At 35.6% G+C, this 24184-nt stretch overlaps 1 protein-coding gene across 2 annotated transcripts in view; it reads right to left on the reverse strand.

The window, feature by feature from the left end:
- The window catches only part of LOC121726327 (neuropeptides capa receptor-like), an 89104-nt gene that overhangs the window by 59243 nt on the left and 5677 nt on the right, over positions 1 to 24184 (reverse strand). For both annotated transcript variants that reach the window (XM_042113641.1, XM_042113640.1), the window contains exon 2: positions 5425 to 5515. In XM_042113641.1, the coding sequence (XP_041969575.1) occupies positions 5425 to 5515 (91 nt within the window). The remainder of the gene's footprint in view (positions 1 to 5424; positions 5516 to 24184) is intronic.

Genomic DNA, 24184 nt, shown 5'->3' on the forward strand with positions numbered 1-24184 from the left:
GCTAAATGTCGAGTTAAAAAATTAGATAAGAAATACTTATCATATGTCAAATTACCTAATCTAGAATTGAAAATCTTATTAATGTCCACCACATCTATTTGTGGTAAGGTATTACTTAATACCAAACAATTTTGATTTGTTGCACTACATAGTAGGCTGTTCAGCTTAAACCTAATATAATTTTCCTTACACTCGTGTGGCAATTTCTTAATATAAGGAAAGGTAAACAAAATAAGTCGACTAACGTTTTCTTTTCTACTTAATGTATCAATATAATCTTTCATTTGTTTTTTGTTTATCTTTCCCCTTCTCCCGACTAAGATAACTATGGTTGTGTTGGGACAGCAAGCAGAATTTATTGCCCGGCTAATTACTTGTTCAAATGATGCCAGGGCAAACAAGTGCTAATTACTTGGTGACCCACACTTAATTTATTCATAAGTACACTAACGCTATGTCCTATTTCATCACAGTATATATTAACTGGGGCATCGGTCCTATTATAATTATTTTTTAAGGGTTCATTATGAGCCTTTACCTCTGAACAGGTAACTGAAATGTCAAGATCATGCTGTGAATGATTTACATTTCTGAGACACTGACAGTTATTGAGCAAAGAGTTTACTCGTTCCTCATTGTAGCGTCCCATTTCTATTAAACCATCCATAGCCGATATATGACAGATAATTTCTTTTTGCGCTAATTCATATTTAATTTTTATTTGTGTTAGGGAACTATGTAGTTTTGTAATTTCAGACTGAAGGCTACATACATCAGCCTCGTAGCTAAGCCTAGTATGTTCCAACTCTTCACAGCAGCTTAATAATTGATCTTTAACTATTTGTTTATTTTTTGATAAATTTTTAAGCTGCTTCACCGACCGAAAAATTTTCGGTTTTTTTGTAGCAATTCATCAGTTTTTCTAATACATTTTTTAACTTTAACATATTTTTTTATCTTCCTTTTACTGTTCATGGTGTGACAAGTCATTATTGTGTCATCACCAGTCAAGTCAATGGTAGTTAAGTTATTTTTTGAAAGGTCCTTTACACTTCCCAAAAGTTCATCATGTAAACTTTGTGTTTTTTCAATTTTTTTTGAATTAAGTTCACACTCTAGGGACTTAATATATTCCTGAGCATCCTGAAGCTTCTTTTTAATATTACAAGTGTCCTCTAGGCATTGTTCATATTCCACTCGGCAATGTTCTGCGGTATAGGCTTGAGGTAAGGGAGACAGCTATAGATATTACACGTACTTTTTTTTCATTTCTCTAGCCCCTGGTGTATCCTCTTAAGGAGCTAAGGCCAAATTCTCCTCCTAGATTAAAACTTCGAATATCCCTTGGATTACAGGCTGTCTCACTCGCGCGTGAGAGAGAGAACTGAACACTGAACAGCCTGAAGCAACATTCAGGGTATGAAAATTGAGCGTTTTTTAGCGCAGTTGGGTAGGGATTGCGTTTAGATATTTAGAAGCAAGGGCACGATTTTAATACCACGAATGTCGCTTGAATTTAAGGCTGTCTCACTGGCGCGTGACATTGAATAGAATAATATTTATTGCAAAAAATGTGCCATGTGGTATAAAATAGTATGAGCGTGCGAGTAATTGCGACCAAAGCGCCTACGTATGAAAATCGGGGCCCAGCGTAGAAATAAATTAACTTGCGTAGAAATAAACAAAAAGTACTTGGTGATAACATATTATATTTGCATTACTGGAAGCTGGAAAGCTAGACTATCTAATGAGATTCTAGGTAAATCACTCTAGTTCTAGCTAAAGCTAAACTAAAGCTAGGAATTATGTAGCTTGGAATTATTGTGTTGTGATTATTATCGGACATGGCAATTAGTATATCCTTGGAACCCGTTTGTTTCATGATAGCATGTGATTCTCTGATCTCGGTACACATTCCCTTTATCCTTTAATTCTCCTCTCCATGCGGACAAGTTACGGAAAATTTAGTGGTTTGGGTATGAAACGTATCAAGGAGCGCCGAGCGACTTTAGTTAGATTACCGTTAGGTCTAGAGATTCGTTTTATTTTTATAAACTAGATGACGCGTGAACTTCTATCACTGAACTTTTACTAGTAAAATATATAAGTTACACGACGAGAACAAATACGACCCTCTACACTCGCAATCTTCGCATTTACGTTCGCACATTTGAGTAAATGGACGTTGAAGTCACTGTTGCTGCTGCTCTGACATTGTGTACGACAGGGAATAAAAGCGAGTGTGGATAATGTTGCGTTCGCGCTTCGCGAGCCATTTGTCGCGGGCCAAAAAACCGACACCGGACGGTGAAAGTCGCGAAGCGCGAACGCGAAGCCGCCTAACCCTCCGCACTCGCCTTCGCGGGCTTTCGCGCCGCGAGTGTGGAGCCCGCATTAGCCGATATTAGGGTTTTGAAAGTTCACAACCTAGTCCACGCCATCCGTCACCAGTCGCACTGATAGTGCTAAAAAAGCTCCCGATAAACCTACGAATAACGATAAACTAATATAATAACAACGAATTTTGACGCCCTCCGACGCATACTTAAGACATAACGTTGAGTTTGTAAGGCTCTATTTATAAGCGTCCGCCAAAACGCGCGGTTTGGCGGCTACACTGCGAGATATAACAAACAATTGTATATATCTAACCTTTTCACGCCCAAACCACTTAACCGAATTTACTGAAATTTGGCATGAAGATACTTTGAGTCCCGGGAAAGGACATAGGATACTTTTTTCCGAAAAAATGAACGGTTCCCGCGCGACAAACGAGTTTTGCGGGCATCATCTAGTTTTCAATACATTTGCAATATTTAGGTGGTCTTGAGCAGTATCAGGCTGCCGTTACATGACAGTTCGAAAGGAACTAAGGTTTCCTTAGTTTTTATTATTCGTAGTGTTGAACACATTCAAATATACACCACAGATTATAAAATGATTACTGTATTGTAAATATGTGTGATCGGTAGATAGTAATAGCCCCAGAAGTTAATTATTATTTGCATAATATTATATTAATGAAAGTTTATTCAGGTTCTTTTAATTATTTAAGTAAGCCCCTAATTTCTGGGATCAACTCAATTTCGGTGTGAAATAGCAATTACAAATGTAAGTTAATTTCATCTTGTGACCAACACGACACGGTTATAACGTCAGTGCGTCATGGCCATAACACAAACACCTCAACTAGGCTAATGAAAACAAAGAGTCTTGCTCCTGAGGGGTTAGAAAAATAAGGCCTAAAGCTACCTTGGGATAGGTAAAGTTATATGATATCAAAATATTTTTCTAGGTTGCGAAGTAGTATTAATATTACTTCCCACTTCCCAGTTCCTACATAGTGATCTATAATACACTTATTATAGAAACTTCTTGACCCGGTGAACTTCGTGTCATTCCATATTTTCTCATCTCAAAACCTTTCCTGGGCTTCTATGAATATTTTAATGTATAATATATTAGGGTGCGTATGTGTTCCTTGTAGAGAGCTCACTGTGAAAGTAGTAGCGCTGAAAGACCAAATTCTTTTTTCACTTTTGTATGGGCAAGTGCCCATGCGTCACGAGTTTCCTCATACAAAAGTTTAAAAAAACGGTTGGTCTTTCAATGCTGCTACTTTCACAGTGAACTCTCTAAGAGAAACACATACACACCCTAAAATATTAACTATTGTCACTTAGTTTACACCTTGTATACAGTGACTTGTTGACCCGGTGATCTTCGTACATTCCATATTTTCTCATCTTACAAACCTTCCCTGGGCTTCTACGAATATTTAAAGACTAAAATTAGCCCAATCCGCTTAGTCGTTTTCGAGTTACATGTATACTCAATTGGAAAATCCATTTTTAAACAGGGTGTAACAAAACTAAGGGTAATACTTTAGGGTGTGTATGTGTTCCTTGTAGAGAGTTCACTGTGATAGTACCATAATATCACAATATAAATATGATTTGGACAATTTATAGTGACTGTCTGTCTGTTATATGAAGGGGTCTTCACGTCCAAGCCGCTGAATGGATTTTGATAAAATTTGGTGTGGGGATATTATTAACCCCGGGAAAGGACTAATAGGATACATTTATTCCGCAAAAATGTACGGTACCCGTGCGATAAACGAATTTTGGTGCCAAGGAGTTGCGGTCGTAATGTAGTAAAAATTCAGAAAAAAACTTCTTCAAGCAAAACATTGTTTTCATGTTTTAACAACTCGTTACGCTATAACAAAAAAAAAAAATTCGTTATAAAATGTTATAAAAATACCAAGTGTCTCTATATTTTTACAGTTTCGAAGAATTTATATATTAATACGTGAGCCAAAAAATGTGTATCCCTTTTGACGAAAAACGGGGAAACGTAGGTGAATGAAATTTTGCACAGTTATAGTTTATATGGTGAAGGAGTGCATCGAGCTAATATTTTTTTGAATTTATGCTTTTATCATAAAAAAATTTAACAAATAAAACATTACACACACAACAACACACACACTTGGAAAAATGACAGATTTTTGAGTGACAAGTCTATACTTAGATACGAATTAAACTCTTTTTTTGGCTGAAGTCTGTTGACAACAAGGTGACAAATTGAAAATGGATTATAGTTTTTTTTTTTATTGAATCTTAGATACTATTAGACAATGCTTACACGGCCAGTCTGAGATCAGCTGAGTCCCAGAGACAAGAGTTAAAAAAAATATTATGAACTCAATATTTTTAGTCCCAATGTCGTTGAAACTAAGGTCGAATTTCGACCATTGGGCGATCTCTAGTTCGGAACAAAAACATCTTAACCTTTATTTAAAAAATAACGATGTAATAGAATCCATACTAATATTATAAATGTGAAAGTTTATCTGTTTGTCTGTCATTCAAGTCAAAACTACTGAACCGATTGTAATGAAATTTTGTAAACAGATAGCTTCTTTGAGCCTGAGAAAGGACATAGGCTACTTTTTGACTGGAAAAAAGGATTGTAAGGTTGAGTCAAAGTTTATAATATTATGAATTTTTCTAATGTGCTGCGGCTTTGAAATTTCGGTATTTACTATTTTGATTTAAAGGGGGCGAAAAGGGGGTCAAAGGTTTTACGAAGTTTTGAAATTTGACACCAATTTTGTTTATTAGATGGATTTTGAGGAGACTTTGCTTTAACGTAGGCTACATCGATATTATCTTTTATTTTGTCTTAATTGGGTTGGTCATACAATTTTTCTGCGAGCGGTCTTACAAAACTGTTCTACATAGTAATTTTTGGTAAAATACGGTTCACGGTGCCACCCGTGCGAGTTTCTTGCGCCGGTTCCTCCTACCTATTTCCTACTTTATCCACATCCGTAACACAATTGAGCAGTGTGGCTTCGCTCTATACATAGTGTGTAGTGTTATAGTAATTCAATATAATATATTATGAGTCACTTACGCCTCGGATATGTAGGCACGTAGCTTGCAGAAGGTCAGGCCCAGGCTGTACGGGTACTGGTGCCAGTACACCGCGAGGTCGTTCGGCAGACCTGAAATTGACATTCCTTTAGTACAATCAAGTACAATCAGCAAAAAAATAAATAAAAAAAACGAAGAAACACTTCGAGAAAAGTCTTGGCTTGTCTTGGCGGGGGCATTGCCGTGCCCGCAGATATTTATTAAGTACTAATTAATATTATTATAGTGTCTGTGACCTCATACGCTTTTGTCGCTTCAAACCGTTTTTGATAAAATTTGGTTTACGCAATGAAGGTTGCGATAATAATTTTTAATTTAAATAAAGCCATAATATTCATTCTTCAGTTTAGAAATCGATGCCTCCAATAAACGACGCTGTTGTATGACGATCCCTTAAATCATTAAAGAATTCCTAAGTTGAGTTATTTTATTATTTTAATCTTATTACTGTAATGGATTGTATTTTCGACAAGAAAAGTCACCACACCTTACTCTTTCTATTGTATCAAAGATTCCCATTTTGAACAGATCTAAGTAAGTTTTAGCACTTGGGCAAGTTTCCTAGAAATACTAGATCTTCAATAGCCTTACCTAAGTTACCTAAGTATTTCTAATATTTCATATTATATTGTAATTATATATGCCGCTATTTGACCGTTTGTTTTATAAATCGCGACTATAACTTTAATATGACTTAAAGCCATATAATAATATAGCGTTTGTACTGCTGGGTACACTCAATGAGTTTCTAAAATACTAGAGTGGCAATGTCTTACAAAAGATTCTCAGAAATGCGTAACCACTTTTTTGTTCAAAAGACAATGTCAAGTCATATATTCGTTATGTCATTATGTATGTGAGATATGCCTGCAGGCATCTTCGAAGTGGCAACGCGTTGCTACCGTAAACTTCCAATCTAGTTACGTTAGTAACATAGAATATCATTGGGTACACTACTCTGGCAAATTTTGTTGGCACGAATTCTCGAAAGTAATACCAAAATTCAAATATGTGTAGTCAGGACCAGGACCAACCAGGCGTGAACAAGGCTAGAATATTGTTTGACAGTTTTGAAATTGCCAATCTGCGGCCGCTCACATCTGAAAGTGTTTGTATAACACTGAATTTGTTTTCTATCGGAGACATGCATGTAATCAAATGTTGAAGTAAAATAACCTTTTAATTTTACTGCAACATTAGCTCGGGTACATCGTACAGATAATATGCAGGCTGCATATTACCTGTACGATGTACTATGGACTATCAAGGAAGTTAATTCATAGGCAGATGACGGACCTACGTAATTTGGTCGCGTTTTGTCAAATCGAGTCGAAAGGTCACGTATAAAGTGACATAATCCCACCAAATGACATAGAACCGTCAACTGCCTCCAATATACAAGTAGAAATGGTGCATCAATATAAATTATAATAATCTAGCATTTTGAGCCTTCGCGATCAAAATGCAAGTTATACGCTCGATCCGATCTGATATCTATACTTATATACGTATCTATACTAATATTATAATTCAGCAGAGTTTGTTTGTTTGTTGGAAAATGTGGAAAAAACGGGGGAAATTATATGAAAGGGCTTATTTGAACGCGCTAATCTCAGAAACTACTGGTCCGATTTAAAAAATTATTTTAGTGTTAGGTAGTCCATTTATTGAGAAAGACTATAGGCTATATTTTATCTCACTAAGACTAATAGGAGCTAAGAAATAGAGGAAAATGTGGAAAAAACGTGGGAAATTATATAAAAGGGCTTATTTGAACGCGCTAATCTCAAGAACTACTGATCCGATTTGAAAAATTCTTTCAGTGTTAGATAGCCCATTGATTGAGGAAGGCTATAAGCTATATTTTATCACGCTAAGATTAATAGGAGCGAATAAATAGAGGAAAGTGTGGGAAAAAACGGGGGGAAATTATTTGAAAGGGCTTATTTGAACGCGCTAATCTCAGGAACTACTGGTCCGATTTGAAAAATTCTTTCAATGTTAGATAGCTCATTTATCGAGAAAGGCTATAGGCTATATTTTATCATCTATACTAATATTATAATTCTGCAGAGTTTGTTTGTTTGTTTGTTTGAACGCGCTAATCTCAGGAACTACTGGTCCGATTTGAAAAATTCTTTTACTGTTGGATAGCCCATTGATCGAGGAAGGCTATAGGCTATATTTTATCACGCTAAATCCAATAGGAGCGAAGAAATAGATGAAAGTGTGGAAAAAACGGGGGAAATTATTTGAAAGGGCTTATTTGAACGCGCTAATCTCAGGAACTACTAATTCAATTTGAACAATTCTTTCAGTGTTCGATAGCCTATTTATCGAGAAAGGGCTTATTTGAACGCGCTAATCCCAGTAACTACTGGTCCGATTTAAAAAATTATTTCAGTGTTAGATAGCCCATTTATCGAAAAAGGCTATAAGCTATATTTTATTAGGCTAAGACTGATAAAAACGAAGAAATAGAGGAAAGTGTGGAAAAAAACGGGGGAAATTATTTGAAAGGGCTTATCTCACGAACTACTGGAGAACTGTTGCTGTTATTTGGCACAGATAAAAAGTAGACCATGTGAAAGATCATAGGCTATTTTTGTGGACTAATTTGTCTGTGAAATGTCTAATTTACGCGAGCGCAGCCGCGCGGAATGTTATATTTCGCGTGGTCACGACATCACGCGTAAACGGCTGGACCCATTTTGCTTAAATTTGTTATAAAGATACTTTGAGTCCCGAAAAAGAACATTACTTACATACATTTTGTCCCGGAAAAATGTACGGTTACTGCACAATATACTTTTATGATTTGCGCGTAAACTATTCAATCTATTTTGATTGAATTTGGTATGGAGATACTTTGAGTCTCGGGAAGGACAAGGAATACTAATTTTGTCCCGTAAAATGTACGGTTCCCGCACAATAAACTTTAAAAATAAATAAATAATAAATAAATAAACTTTTATGTTTATCGCCTAAGCCCTAAACTATTTACTCTATATTGATGAAATTTGGCATGGAGATTGGAGATACTAATTTGAATCTGGGACAAGGAATGTTTTTGTCCCGGAAATATGTGCGGTTCCCACACAATATACTTTTCTGATTTGCGCGTAAACGACTCAATCGATGTACGGCAACAACTATAAGTAAACTAAAGTCCACGCTGACGAAGTCGCGGGCAACAGCTAGTACTGAATAATATAAGGGATGTACTTAGATCTTGATACGAGGATCTTGATTCTTGACTCTTGGCATTTCGGTAGGTGGTGTCTGTCCACTCATGCCCAACCATTGTAAAATGAAAAGCGAATTGGATGAATATATCACATCAACACATCAACATATCGACATAAATATTTTATTTCAAATGTTTACGACTAGTTGCCAGCAATTTCATGTGCACGAATAACTATTTCGAAGGGAATCATGTACATTTTGCAATTTCTCCAAAAGTAGCCTATATGGATATTGGATTCATAAGCAGATGGCGGACCTGTGAGCGCGTCACAGACAGAGCAGGTGATGTATATTAACATCTAACAGCTTTACATTATATTAATCTATCACACACACAACAGGTAATGTAATGTATCTTTCCCTACATTTCAATGGTAGCCGCCCCGCTTGACGCACATTTCAGCTGCTGAGGTGTTATACAGGCTGTTCTTATATTTTTAATATCGTAAATCGTAATACTATGGAGTATGGACCCTTCGAGTTACTTGCTATTAGATTTACTAGATAGTTTATCAGAAGATGATTCGGATTGTGATTTTGATGCGCATGTTAAATAATTAATAATAATACGATAAATACATTTATGTACTAAAACCATATTTTAAAAGGTTAGCGGAAATAATTTATTTAGTTACAAATTTAAATGTAAATGTAAAGAATAATAATTTTAATTAATTTAATTAAATTTAAATCCAAAGTGACATTATTTCACTAGGCTGGTCATTTTTCTACCAGGTTTTACAAATTGTTTTTAAATACTCCCGGTATAAAATATTTCCGCTAGTCTGATTAATGTTTTATTAAAGTTAATTATTATTTTAATAATTTATTTAATATACATAAAATCAGATTATTATTATAAAATATTTTTATATTTTACTGATATATTTACTAGTTTTTATAGTATTGTTAAAAATACTTCCGGAATACAAATATTCACTGCAAAATATTTACATACCAAACATTTCATATTTTTCATATTTTTGGTATATAAATATTTTGCAGTGAATCTTTGTACAGGAACCTAGGTAATTACTATCTTAAGCTGAATAATAACTCAAATATGGTAAAGATTCTCGCATGGGAAATTATCTTGGTATTACGTTTGTATGAGAACTGCGATGGCACCCGGACTCTTAACTCCATACGTTTTCTATAAAATTGATTACTAAAATTGAAGATAAGTTATCGCAAATCTCTCTGGGTGCGACGTTGTTGCTTTGCTGACGAAGTCTATTATACTCTAAGTCCGCATTGTTATCATGATTAAGTCTATTAAAGGCTTTGGTTAGCTGTTAGCCTGGTCTCTAGGATTCGCTGAAGTATATATCGTCAATCAGTTTACTACGTATAATATATGCCAATTTTTGCGACAACTTTATTATATTGTTGCAACAATACAAAGCAATGTCCCGTGGGCCGTGCAGTGAGGTAGAGTCTTGAATGAAACAATTAAGAAAGTTGCTGCAGTAGAATTTTCTATATTCTGAAAGCTATTCTGCATTGTTTGTACCCTGTATCATAATAATTATTATACTTAAGTATTAACTAGCTATTTGACCGAGCTTTGCTCGGTATTCGATTTCATTCATGAAAATCGTTGGAGCCGATTCCGAGATTTGCTCGTATATATATTCTTGTATATACGAGCAATTCTTATAAATATATATGGACATTTTTAATATCGCAGTAATAAAAATATTTTTTGTGTTATCCATACTAACATTAGAAATGCCAAAGTGTGTCTGACTGCCTGTTACCTTCACGGCGGGCCAAACCACTGAACCGGTTTTGCTGAAATTTGGTATCGATGTTTATACTTTACCGGTAACTGTTCATCTAGGAAAAATTTACGGTACCCGCGGGATAAACGAATATTGATATTGGTGCAACGTGGTTGTAGGGATGTAGGCGTCATCTACTATTAAATATGTTACATCGCACATAGTAATTATTGTGTGGCTGACCACTAGGCGTTATCATGTGGCCGCCACTCGCTTTGTTTTATTATTTGATAGTAATTGCTGTATAATCAGCTAATTATTATTATTAACATTTCATTGAAATTTAAAATTAAAAATAATTTGTAATTATAAAATCAATTTTTATATCGGACTTGCTTCTCGTTTCGTCTCGTAAAATTCGTTTTATTAATCAATCTAACTATCGATCTAATATTGGCATATTAGATCTATAACATATTTCGTCAAATTTTGCTTCACAATTTTTTACAAAACAGGCAGGCAGGCTACTGCTTCTTAATATGCAGTATCAATTATGCCATCGTGCGTAAGTAAAAATTAATAAAAACTTTCTATTTCTAAGAATTTTATTATATTAACCCTTCTCCTCTTCGGTCGGTAAAAGTGGCAAAGTTCATTCTTCAACCTTATAACTAATTTATATACAATATCTAAGTTTTAAAAACTCTTCGTACCTACTTCTTTTTTGCAAATATATTGTATAAGATATTTTGGTTACATAGTTTAAAACAAACATTTTGTTGGGCCATGATTTATAACCAGTACCTGGATGACCGAACTTTGCTCGGTATAGCAAACACTCATTGACTTCGTGTTACTTAATAACGCCATCTGCTGGTCGTTAAAACAATTAGTTGGCAACAAAATAGTATTATTATTGGCCAATAGATGTCAGGAAGAGTCATATTTTTTTTTATCGATTATCAGTCGATATTTATTTACGAATAAAAAGACATTTTCTGAAAATGATTCCTAGCTAGATCGATTTATCGCCCCCCAAACCCCCTATATACTAAATTTATATAAGATAATGGAGAACACGATAACGAAGCTGTCTACACGCATACTCGATGACGATCGTGGGCAATTAAAGAGGAATATTAATGCCTCTCTGCGGGTCCGTCATCGCATATATTCGTCAATCATGACCAGCATGGAAAAGACGTCTCGAAAATGTATTGTAATGAAAGAAGAGAAATGTTATAAAATGTATTTAGCGTATTTCCTAAAGTTATTAAAGACTCGAGACGTTAATCTTATTCACACAAAAAAAGAATGAAGTTTTATCGTTCATAAATAATAATGACAGAGTAAGCAGAAAAAGTTCGTGACAGACAGACCAACAGCGACGCAATCTGCGGAAACCCTAAAAATAAACGAGCGAAAAGTTTTCCCCTTGATATAAAAACAGCAAGTCCAGGACAAATCAGAGAGTTGGACCAAGTTACTGCAAAAACTGCGAACCTTTGAAATTGGTTTGCGAGTCCGTTACGAGAATATTGGCAAGTTGTCAATAATTGACAATATAATACAGGCGGCGCAAAGCTTGAAGATCACTCGACAACAAAATTAAGGGAAATTGATAGATATTCATTAGTTTTTTGTATGGGCGAACGGTGAGGATATACACAAGGACATCCTATTTATATTATAGCTTTGTCCACACTGTGCCTTTTTTTGTTCATCAAGGGCATGCGTTATAGCGCAGTCAACATCGCACGTGAGGCATGCCCGCGACGCTATGACACTTTTCTTTCCAACGCGGGTGGATTTTGACGCATTCAATTATTGAATACTAGAGATCGCCCAATGGTCGAAATTCGACCTTAGTTTCAACGACATTAGGACTACTACCTATAATTTGTAAAAAAATATTGACTTTATCATATTTTTTCAACTCTTGTCTCTGAGACTCAGCTGATCTCAGACTGGCCGTGAAAGCATTGTCTGATAGTATCTAAGATTGAATAAAAAAAACTATAATCAATTTTCAATTTGTCATCTTGTTGTCAACAGACTTCAACCATAAATAAAAGAGTATAATTCGTATGTATAGGCTTGTCACTCAACAATCTGTCATTTTTCCTAGTGTGTGTATTGTAGTGTGTGTAATGTTTTATTTGTTAAAAAAAAGTATGATAAAAGCATAATTTCAAAATAATATTAGCTCGATGCACTCCTTCACCATATAAACTACTAGCTGTTGCCCGCGACTTCGTCCGCGTGGACTTCAGTTTATAGCGCGCGGTGTCAATAAAATTGGTGTCAAAAGCTTTAAACCCTGGTACCCCTTAAATCAAAATACCCAAAACAGCCGTGTAGTGTGCACATAATATGATTTTTTTAAATTAAACTTTTTTATACCTTTTAAAGCTTATTTAGCGGTACACAACTTAGCTGCATAATGCATTATACAACTTTAGCTTTGCCCAATAGCCAATACCCATAGGCCATAAACTATTTAGTATTTATTATTGGTAGACTGTTGTTTCTGATTTCTGTTGGTACGTGAGTTATTTAACAACATGTATAACAATCGTAAGAATCGAAATATTAACTCAACATGGTACCACCTCTTATAGAAATACATATGAGCAAGCGATAGCGCGATCTAGGCGACTCTTGGCGCCATCTGTTCCAGTATTTGGAACTAACTTAATTTGAACAAATTTACGCATAAACACCCCCTTACAACCCTTTTTTCCAGTAAGAAGTAGCCTATGTCCTTTCTCAGGCTTTAGACTATCTGTGTACAAAATTTCATTACAATCGGTTCAGTAGTTTTGGCGCTGTTATTTTTGAATTTGATATCTAATCTAAGTTGGTAGGTGAGTTCTTAGTTAATAACGTGTATAACAATCAAAAGAATCGAAAACCTAGCTTAACATGGTACCACCTCTTATAGAAATACGCATGAGCAAGCAATAGCGCGATCTAGGGGACTCTTGGCGCCATCTATTTTGAGTTTTTGGAACTAACTTAATTTGACCAAATTTACGCATTTTCACCCCCTTACAACCCCCTTTTCCAGTTAAAAAGTAGCCTATGTCCTTTCTCAGGCTTTAGATTATCTGTGTACCTACAAAATTTCATTACAATCGGTTCAGTAGTTTAGGCGTGAAAGCGAAACAGACAGACAGACAGACAGACAGAGATACTTTCGCATTTATAATATTATATATACAGTGTGTAACAAAAACTAGTGATAATACTTTAGGGTGTGTACATGTTCCTTGTAGAGAGTTCACTGTGAGCTGCTACTTAGCTCTGAAAGACGAACATTTTTTTTCACTTTTGTATGGGCAAGGGCCCGTGCGTCACGAGTTTCCCCATACAAAAGTGAAAAAAAAATTTGGTCTTTCAGCGCTGCCACTTTCACAGTGAACTCTCTACAAGGAACACGTACACACCCTAAAGTATTATCACTTGTTTTTGTTACACCCTGTATATATATATATATAGTATAGATAACTGTACAAAATTTCATTCACCTATGTTTCCCCATTTTTCGTCAAAAGGGATACAAAGTTTTTGGCTCACGTATTAATATATAGATGCCAAACGAAAGTTGAATAGAAAGATGATGACGAAAATTGAAGATGAAATTGCATAATGTGGACATAGCTATTGGAAGATAAGTGATCAAACGGGTCGTCATTGGCTAATCGGAAACATTCAGTGACACGTTATTGGGAATATTGTATTTCATTGGTAGATATTGTACTTATTATGCTGGCTGCCCAATGCCCACTCCAGTTTTGCCTGACCTAAGCGTGTGATGCTTAATACATAATATAATTATGCTTTCTGTGACACTCTAGTCTCTTATATTACGAAAAAGAAATAAGAAAACAAATTACAATTATAAATAATAGGGATGACGACAAGGTCAAAGATTAGCAAATTTTGTTAATAAAAGAAAGAAATCATGGTAAAAAATAAGTGTTCCCAAAATTTCAGCTCAATAGCATTGCAGCTTTTAATTGCATATGCAATTAAAAGCAACTTTTGTTATGAAACGACTTTTATAAACGCAAAATTTAATATATCTATCGAACAAAGTTCTCTCCCGATGCGTACAAACTACGAAATAGTGACGTCATACTTTCGTAGCACTTTGTATAGAGCGTTTCAGGCAGGTCTATTTTATGAGATGTTTGAATTGTCATAATATCTTGGTTTTAAGCTATCAGAGTCATTCTTTCAGCGATGTTTCTAATTTTTAAGGGTCTTTCAATTACCAATAAGAAAAAAAAACTACTCATCATGCCTATTCTTAAATGACTGGATGACCCGTTAACTTCGTATCACTTACCTTTGCTCCTAAACTTCCTCACCGTGTACAAACACTTCATGGATTTCCACGAATATTTCAAGACTAAAATTAGTCAAATCGGTTCAGCGGTTCTCGAGTTTTAACAAGGGTAACTAGAAGTCCAGGGATTGTTTACACGGTGAGGAAATTTATGCTTATAACACACCAAGATATTAACGTAAACAAAATTTTAATTTGACCAAATTAATGAGCTATTGTTTTACTTTATGGTGCGGTTAAACGTGTCATATAAAGTACAATAACTTTAGTATGGGCATACTGCATACATTACCTGAGTATGGGTGGCTAATGATATCATTACAGCTCACCCATACAAGGTTTTATAGTTAACTAGATGATGCCCGCAACTCCGTTGCGCCAAAATTCCGTACATTTTTCCGGGATAAAAAGTATCCTATGTCCTTTCCCGGGACTCAAAGTATCTCCATACCAAATTTCAGCCAAATCGGTTCAGCGGTTCGGGCGTGAAGAGGTAACAGATAGACAGACACACTTTCGCATAAATTATAATATATGGATAATATGGATTGTTTCCATTTAGATCAAAATTAATTTAAATCCATAGCTAGAGTCTAGCTGCTAGAGAGATAATAATCTTAATATCTTCAAAAACCCAATTTTACAAATGAGCTATTAACTATATTATGACGTTTTACAAGAGAGAGAGGGGCTGCCTGTTGCTGACCGCTGCTCTACGTACTGGTATCTGACCAAGGTTCTCCGGAACTTTCAATGAAAACGTTCGAATTCTAAAGTAAACCACACAAAACAAAGTCGCGTCCACTTCAAAAAACCTGCAGAATACTTATACAACTAAGACGTGCAGGGGCGGATCTTGAATTTGTGGGGCCCTGGGCTAATACTGCTTAGGGGCCTACCTAATTACTCAACTAATTGCAATTTAACAATAATCTGTTTTTTGTAGTGATGTAGGTATATTATGTTCTGGGCCTGCTTTGGGTGAGCAGGCAAGCGCGGACGGAAGTCACGGAAGACATGTAATAGGCCCTCGCGTCTCCGTCCTGCGCGAAAGTAGGAACACGGTCGGGTTTTAGTGGGTACAGCTGCGGCCACTTACCATCTCTTCGGCTGTAGCAAGTCCCACATACCCCGGTGGTCCTTCCCCAACGCTACTGGGGATGTGTAATAGCATTTCCCGGCCAAAAAAAAAAAAAAAAAAAAGGTATATTATGTTAATTAAGTACAGGAAGTAAATAGGAAAACAATTTTTTAATTTATTTATATGGGCTACTAGACGTTCGTAGTCGCCCGCGTAATTTAGGAATGTCACGGAAACTGTACATTTTTCCGCAAAAAAAGAAACCTATGTCCTTTCACGTGGTCTATTTTTCATGTGTGCCAAATAACATAAAAATTGCTGTAGTACGTTTGAATAAGCTCTTTCAAATAATTTCCCCCGTTTTTTCCACACTTTCCTCTATTTCTTCGCTCCTATTAGTCTTAGCGTAATAAAATATAGCCTATACCCTTTCTCGATAAGTAGGCTATCTAAAACTGAAAGAATTTTTCAAATCAGACCAGTAGTTCCTGAGATTAGCGCGTTCAAATAAGTCATTTCAAATAATTTCCCCCGTTTTTCCATAATTTCCTATATTTCTTCGCTCCTATTAGTCTTAGGGTAATAAAATATAGCTTATAGCCTTCCTCGATAAATGGGCTATCTAACACTGAAAGAATTTTTCAAATCGGACCAGTTGTTTCTGAGAGTAGCGCGTTAAAATAAACCCTGTCAAATAATTTCTCCCCTTTTTTCCACATTTTCCTCTTTTTCTTCGCTCCTATTAGTTGTAGCGTGATAAAATATAGCCTATAGCCTTCCTCGATAAATGGGCTATCTAACACTGAAAGAATTTTTCAAATCGGACCAGTTGTTTCTGAGATTAGCGCGTTCAAACTAACAAACAACTGCAAATTCTTTTATTTTGTCATCGCACTGTAGGGTCCTTTGTTAAATCAAAATTTATCGAAAGAACTGATAATTAAGACTATTGTGTAGTACCGCGAGCGTAGAAAATAGGTATTTGGGTTTTCAAAAATTCCATTCTCTGTCGCCACAGCGCTCGGCCCCGCGCAAACATGCGATAGAGAGAGTTGCAGTTCGGCTGTGATTCTGGGTATTTTTAGACAAAAATCGCGTTTCGGGGCATAACGTTTTGCATCCCCTACACTGTACTAAATTTATTATTTTTTGGTATCAATCTTTTCAGCAGAATCTAATCTACGCTTGTACGTTTTGCTTTGTTTGAAATTTTACGAACAAATACAAACCATTTAAAATGAGAAAGATTTGAGCCTAAAAACCTAGATTTCAGAAGCTCGTAACTTTCAAACTAACAAAAATTTTGATAAAAAGAAAACGTAAAAGCATAGTTTTCACTAGAGGCAATAACATAGTGAAAAATCGTTGAAATCGGATAAGTTTTAGGGGTAGTAAAACGTTATGGCTTTTTGTATGGAGATGGAGCCGGTAGTCGATCCTCTTAATGATGACATTGTTGTCCTGTATTTGTTTTCTATATATGACATCCTGGAGAAAGAACGCTCTGCTCCCCGTGTATTATATTTCTCTATGGATCTGCTTTACAGCTAGTGATCGGCATCGTTAAAAAATCTTTAAGATGGTATAGCAGTTTTGGAAAACATCAACAAGTTTCTTTTCATAAATTAGCCAAAAAATTTCACTGCAAGAGGTGTAAGACTCTGTCTTAGACTGCAGTAAATAAGATTTTAACTGAATGCACTTATTCACTAATTGTTCGTCTACGACATTTGGATAATGCGCCAACCTTATGATCGTTTTTTTTTATTCTAGATAATTTTTATTATTGACAATATCGTCTATAATTGGTTTCAGTTCGGTAGGGGGCCCTCTGTATTCGCGGGGCCCTGGGCTGCAGCCCAAAAAGCCATATAGTAGATCCGCCCCTGAAGACGTGATAATACTTTACGGTTTGTACGGGTTCCCTATGAAAGTAGCAGCGCTAAAAGAGTAACACTTTTTCTCCTCTGTTTGGAAAAACTCATGACGCGGGGCCGCTTGCCTATACAAATCACAAAAAATTTTGCTCTGACAGCGCTGCTATTTTCACAGTGAACTCTCTTCAAGGAACACATACACACCCTAAAGTATTATCACTTAATTTTGTTACACCTTGTATATTATGTTGTTCAATATTTTATACGTCACTCGGGTGTTTGGTCGTTTTGAAAATAACTAGCTATTTGACCGAGCTTTGCTCGGTATTCGATAAAACACGAATTAAATGACATTTTCTAAAAATGATTCCTAGCTAGATCGATTTATCGCATGCTAAACCCTAACTAAAACTCCAACTAAATCGTTGGAGCCACAGGAATCAGGATACACAAGAATTTCTCGTTTAAAGAATAGTAGCTGTTGGACCGAGCTTTGCTCGGTATTCGACAAAATACGAATAAAATTACATTTTCTAAAAAAAATTATTCCTAGCTAGACCTATATATATATATATATATATATATATATATATATATATATAATTGGAATCCCGGAATCGGCTCCAACGATTTTCATGAAATTTAGTATATAGGGGGTTTCGGGGGCGATAAATCGATCTAGAGATAATATATATATATATGTATATATATATATATATATATATATATATATATATATATATATATATATATATATATATATATATATATATATATGACTGACTGATTGACACATCTGGTGTCGCATACTACGGTGATCTCGTGGACAGCGCTAGGAACTTCCGTGCCTTCAAGCATTTTTGTCACAATTACTATTGGCAACAGTCTAACACAATAAATTAATTTAGCTCTAGCGTAGTACTCACTATTATTATTAACGTTAATTGCCGTGGTGCTTCTCCCCTTCAGTTCTTTGACTTTCGGTCACTGCAACTTTGTGCTGTCTCCCGCTTTATATTGGGGAGGGAATCTGGAATTCTTCCTACTCCTCCTATTTTCTTCTGATTAATTTCGTTGCGGGTCCCAAGACAGCTTTAGCATGTCCCTCGGGCTCCCTGAGATCATATCAAAGGGTTTTCGTGGTTGGATGCCGCTGTCGATCCTGGCGACACAGGAGATACAGTGGTGGGAATGTGTGGTGGGCCAAAGCCCGTTTTAAAAAATATAATAATCCTTCTTAACGCGAGCGAAGCCGCGGGCAATAGCTCGTTGATTCATAAAGGCAGTTGACGGACCTACGTCATTTAATAATACTCCCCACACCGGTTTCGGTGACGGTGACTGGTTTCATTGAAACCAGACCAGGTACGCAGGAGTAATTTTATAGTGCCCAAGTGTGTGCGCAGTACACAAGAGCATTCTCTATTCCTTTACTCTCATAACCCAGTGGGACGGAAGACCGACACGACTGGCGAGAGATCAGGCGCAGGACCGACTTTTTACATGCCCATCCGACGCATGGATCATCTCACTTGTCAGACAATCAGGTGATCAGCCTGCATTGTCCTAACCAAACTTGGAAATAACATGTTTCCAACGCGGGATTCGAACCCACGACCTCCGGAGTCGAGAGCGACGCTCTAACCACTAGACCCCGGAGGCGTTAAATAATAGCTCCCACACCGGTTTCGGTGACGGTGGCCGGTTTCATTGAAACCAGGCCAGCTACGCAGGAGTAATTTTTATAGTGCCCAAGTGTGTGCGCAGTACACAAGAGCACTCTCTATTCCTTTACTCTCATAACCCAGTGGGACGGACGACCGACACGACTGGCGAGAGATCAGGCGCAGGACCGACTTTTTACATGCCCATCCGACGCATGGATCATCTTACTTGTCAGACAATCAGGTGATCAGCCTGCATTGTCCTAACAAAACTTGGAAATAACATGTTTCCAACGCGGGAATCGAACCCACGACCTCCGAGTCAAGAGCCGCGCTCTATACCACTAGACCACGGAGGCGTATGTTACGTCATTTGGTCAGGCTATGTCAATTCAAGGTAAATTATTGTGATCTGGCGGCTGTAGGTCCCCCATCTGCCTAGGTATCAACTTCTCTGATAGTACATAAAATTCTCGTGTCATGTTTAAATAACAAGCTGTTTGACCAAATTTTGCTCGGTATTCGATAAAACACGAAAACATAACATTTTCTAAAAATGATTCCTAGCTAGATCGATTTATCGCCCCTGTATAACGTATTTATGGTCTATGTATTATGACAAGCACTGACATGATTGTATTAGAAATATGGTATGAAAGTATGTAGAGTTTTGAGGTGAATATAAGATATTATACAGTCCACGGTGTTTTCTTCATGGTCTTCGAGCAGCCGGATATAACAAAAGAGCCAGCGTATTATGTGGATAAGCAGTTAAGCGGTTTCCTTGGCGACATACAAACAAGAGCCCATAATTTGGAAATATATTTTATCTTTGATTTTTCTTTACTGTTATTATTTGCAAGAATGGAAGGTTTAATGAGAGTGCAGAAACATTTACGAGTCCAAATGTTGAACGAGTATACAAAGTTTCAAAACATAACTCATGATGGCAAAATATCTCAATCTTATATAGAGGTGAGACTAGAGAGCTGGTCGGTCAGAAGCAGGTCAGCAAATTTAGTGGACGATTATAATAGTATTCGTTATAATATTAGAGGTGATCCGTTCGCAAACAATTAAGGTTGCGGGAAATAAAAGATAGGGTTATTTAATGTTGTGAACAGCGTAGTTTTCGGAACGTTGAATATGCGAGTGTAAGTGTTTTTTAATTGAAAGTCTACTTAGTTTTGGAAAAATTGAGGTTTTTTTTCTACACTACCTATTGATTATGGTGTTAGTTAAAAAAGGTAACTTAACGTAACAAAGTATTTATTGAGTTTGTTTTTATGTGTCGTAGTTTTAAATGAGGATGCTATTTCGCTTTAAAGTTATGTACGGTAGGGCTAGAGTAGTTATTATTGTGAATTGTAGTAATTTTATGATGTAAGACTTTCTAGTAGGCAGGTATAATTATGTTTGTTTTGCTATAAAGAGATTATATTTGTGACGATTTAATGTACAGTTATGAATATTAACTAATATATTCATGGGGGGGAGTGTATAACGTATTTATGGTCTATGTATTATGACAAGCACTGACATGATTGTATTAGAAATATAGTATGAAAGTATGTTGAGTTTTGAGGTGAATATAAGATATTATACAGTCCACGGTGTTTTCTTCAGCCCCCGAAACCCTCTATATACAAAATTTCATGAAAATCGTTGGAGCCGATTCCGAGATTCCAATTATATACATATATTATATATACAAGAATTGGTCGTTTAAAGATATAAGTAAGATTAATGTGTGCTTATGTGGCGAAAATCTACTATTTGTACCCAAAATAACGTTGTAGTGTCTAGTGGACCAAACAGCGCACATTAACCTGAATCGCGCCGTTGAAGTTTGTCTGAAGACGATCCTGAAAATACCTCAACTTGCTTTAAGGCTTTCAAGCATAAATTATTCTCAAACGTACCAATATGGCAAAACCACATTTGCCAGTTCACCTTGTAAGACCATAAAATTGCCGGTCTATTTCTAGAAACGTCTATTGCTGAATATTATTTCAAATACAAACACTAATTTTAAGATAGTTATTATCTGCTTGGTTACAAATTTCACATATTAAGTAAATCACAGAATATAAAATGACTTGGTAAAATATTTCAATGGAATTTGTTGGCGCCACTATTATTATAATATTATATTCATTAAGTAAATTATCTCAAATCATAATGGGGAACTCGTATAAAATGTTAAAATATACATCAAAGCAAATGTTACTTTTATACTGAAAATATTAATTCAAGCTCTCGTTTATTATTAAGTTTCAAATTAATTTCGATATCGTTTAAATAATATTTTGATACTTTAAACGGTCAGTAGATGTTAATTGATATTAATTATAAATTCCTTTTAATTTGCTGGAAATTATTGACTGATTTTGCTTTTAAATTCCATTGGAATTGGGGAGAAATGTCTGTAAAACGTACATGGTACAATATGATAATAGTCATACTAATCATACTTCATATTAATGTTTGTATGTTGCTGTTTATATGCCTGTTACTTTTTCACGTCTAAATGGCTAAAGTTATTTTGATGGATATGGAGTTAGCTGACATCCTGGAATTCCTAGATTAACATTACTACATTTTACTGCGGAAAAACATCATCGCAAATCACACTTATTTCAGCGGGTAGCACCGTGGGGTACACCTAGTATTACACAAATGTGGTTCCATAGTAGATCATAATTCAATACCTACTAATATTGTAGGAAAGTTTATCTGCTTATCACTTTGCATTAATAATTATTATAAATCGTCGCTGCATCCTCGAGACTTTATAATTATTATGGTAGTTCGCCCCTAGCTTCCGGCATCGGACACTTTTCAGAGCTTCCTGAAAAAATAAAATAGATGGCGCGGCTATGGCGCCATTTCCATGGCAAGATTTTTACCCCACCGCCACCGGTTTCTCCCCCCAGTTTACCTCGGAGATTCATTGCAGATCGGTCCTCATTCGTTTCTAGTATTCGGGCATCGAAACATCTCTTACTAAGTTATAGTGCTTTAATTTTGTGAAGTGAACAGTGAAATAATTTAATAAATTATTAAGTGTTTGTGAATATAAGTGCATAGTAATTTTATTCACTTAAAAACACATTGTTGTGCATATACCTTTTGAAACTGAAGCAACCGGAAGTGATTTATTAGCATGACGCTCTACCGGAACTACTAAATAATAATTCATCTGTCTCAACCTCTCAAGGTGACAGACTCAGTGCCCAATGCAGTCGAACCCATCCCATCTTTATCAAGTGATATTTTAGAATCTTTGGGTTCTTTGGCAAACGAAAAACGCCGAAGATTAGGGATGAGATCTCTGAACGTTGGGGACCAATTTGTTGTGGACTCCTTAGTAAGGAGTGTATGCAAAAATTTATGGAAAACATCAAATTCTGTAACAAAAAACACCTAACATTCGTCTAACGTCATTTAAGTTCGGCAGACTTCGGCTCGGTGTTTGTATGCGAGCAACTAGAGGTATGCGTGTAGACTAGCTGCTCATATTGTATTGATAATAATTATTGTTTATGCGTAAGTTAAGCTAGTTCCAATAGTTAATAATAGATGGCGCTGTTTGTAAGTTACATCACGATAATGGTACAACATGATTTCGTTTTTTATAGGTACACACAATAGTCTGTCGAAATCATTATCACAATGCTTCACCATAGGCAGGTAAAAATTAAGTCAGGAAACATTAATCTCAGTTCATAAGAAAGTGTTAGAGAATAATAAAAGTCTTGAATTATACATTGAGCGATATTTATTCGAGCAGAGTTTCACCTTACATGTCTCAAAGTTAATTAGAGAATCAATCAATGCAATATGGCTGGCTTTTATACCATTTTACACAAAAGAAACGAACTTCCGTTGACAATTCAAATATAGCAAAATCATAAAGAAATACATTAAAATTAAGAATGGCTAAGAATAAGTTAAGTACATAATTCTAAATATTAATTAATGTACTTCTCATATTTTAGATAATATGAGAAGAGGAAGTTATAACGGAAGTAAATAATCCTCCCGCCCATTTATAACTAACTAATTGTCAAAATCAAGTACCTTACTTATTAATATTTAAAATATAATAATCACTTATTTAAATTATATATAGTGACTAACATAATATACCGATTAAAATAAATAAATATAATATCATGTAGCTTGTCCATTGACATCCGCTAACAAAAGTGAATAAACTCCTTGACTGGAGCTCTCAGATTATAAGAGCACTTTGGCTTCCACCTCGCCGCCAACAAAAAATATTCTGTCCAAATTGAATTGAACGTAAAGTGTTTTCTCATTATTTCTCTTTCGTATGTCTCACAAAATTATGTTATACACGAGATAAATTTGATAAACCAGGAAAGTCTTTAAAGTGCTTTGTGTGATACAAACAGAAGCTTTATCATCAAAAGAATACGGTGTATAATAAAGATTTATCGTAGACAAGGAGACGTACATAAATTGCGTTACGTTGGAACGATTTTGACCCCCCACCCTTATGGTGAAACATCGTGAGTTTCCCCTTGACTGACTATGCACCATAATATAATGTTGGAAAATTCATACTTCATCTATACTTATACTCATTATTATTATTATTATTTATTGATACACAAAAATTAATATACAGTTAACAAATAACAGTGTTAAAAAGCCCATACTGGGCTTGTGCTAACACGGCCTCACGGGATATAATAAGTAACGCTACAATGGAATATAATATAATATTATAATATTATAATTGGGAAGAGTTTGTTTGTTTGA

The sequence above is a fragment of the Aricia agestis genome, chromosome 4 (assembly GCF_905147365.1).
Source record: "Aricia agestis chromosome 4, ilAriAges1.1, whole genome shotgun sequence".
Lineage (NCBI taxonomy): Eukaryota > Metazoa > Arthropoda > Insecta > Lepidoptera > Lycaenidae > Aricia > Aricia agestis.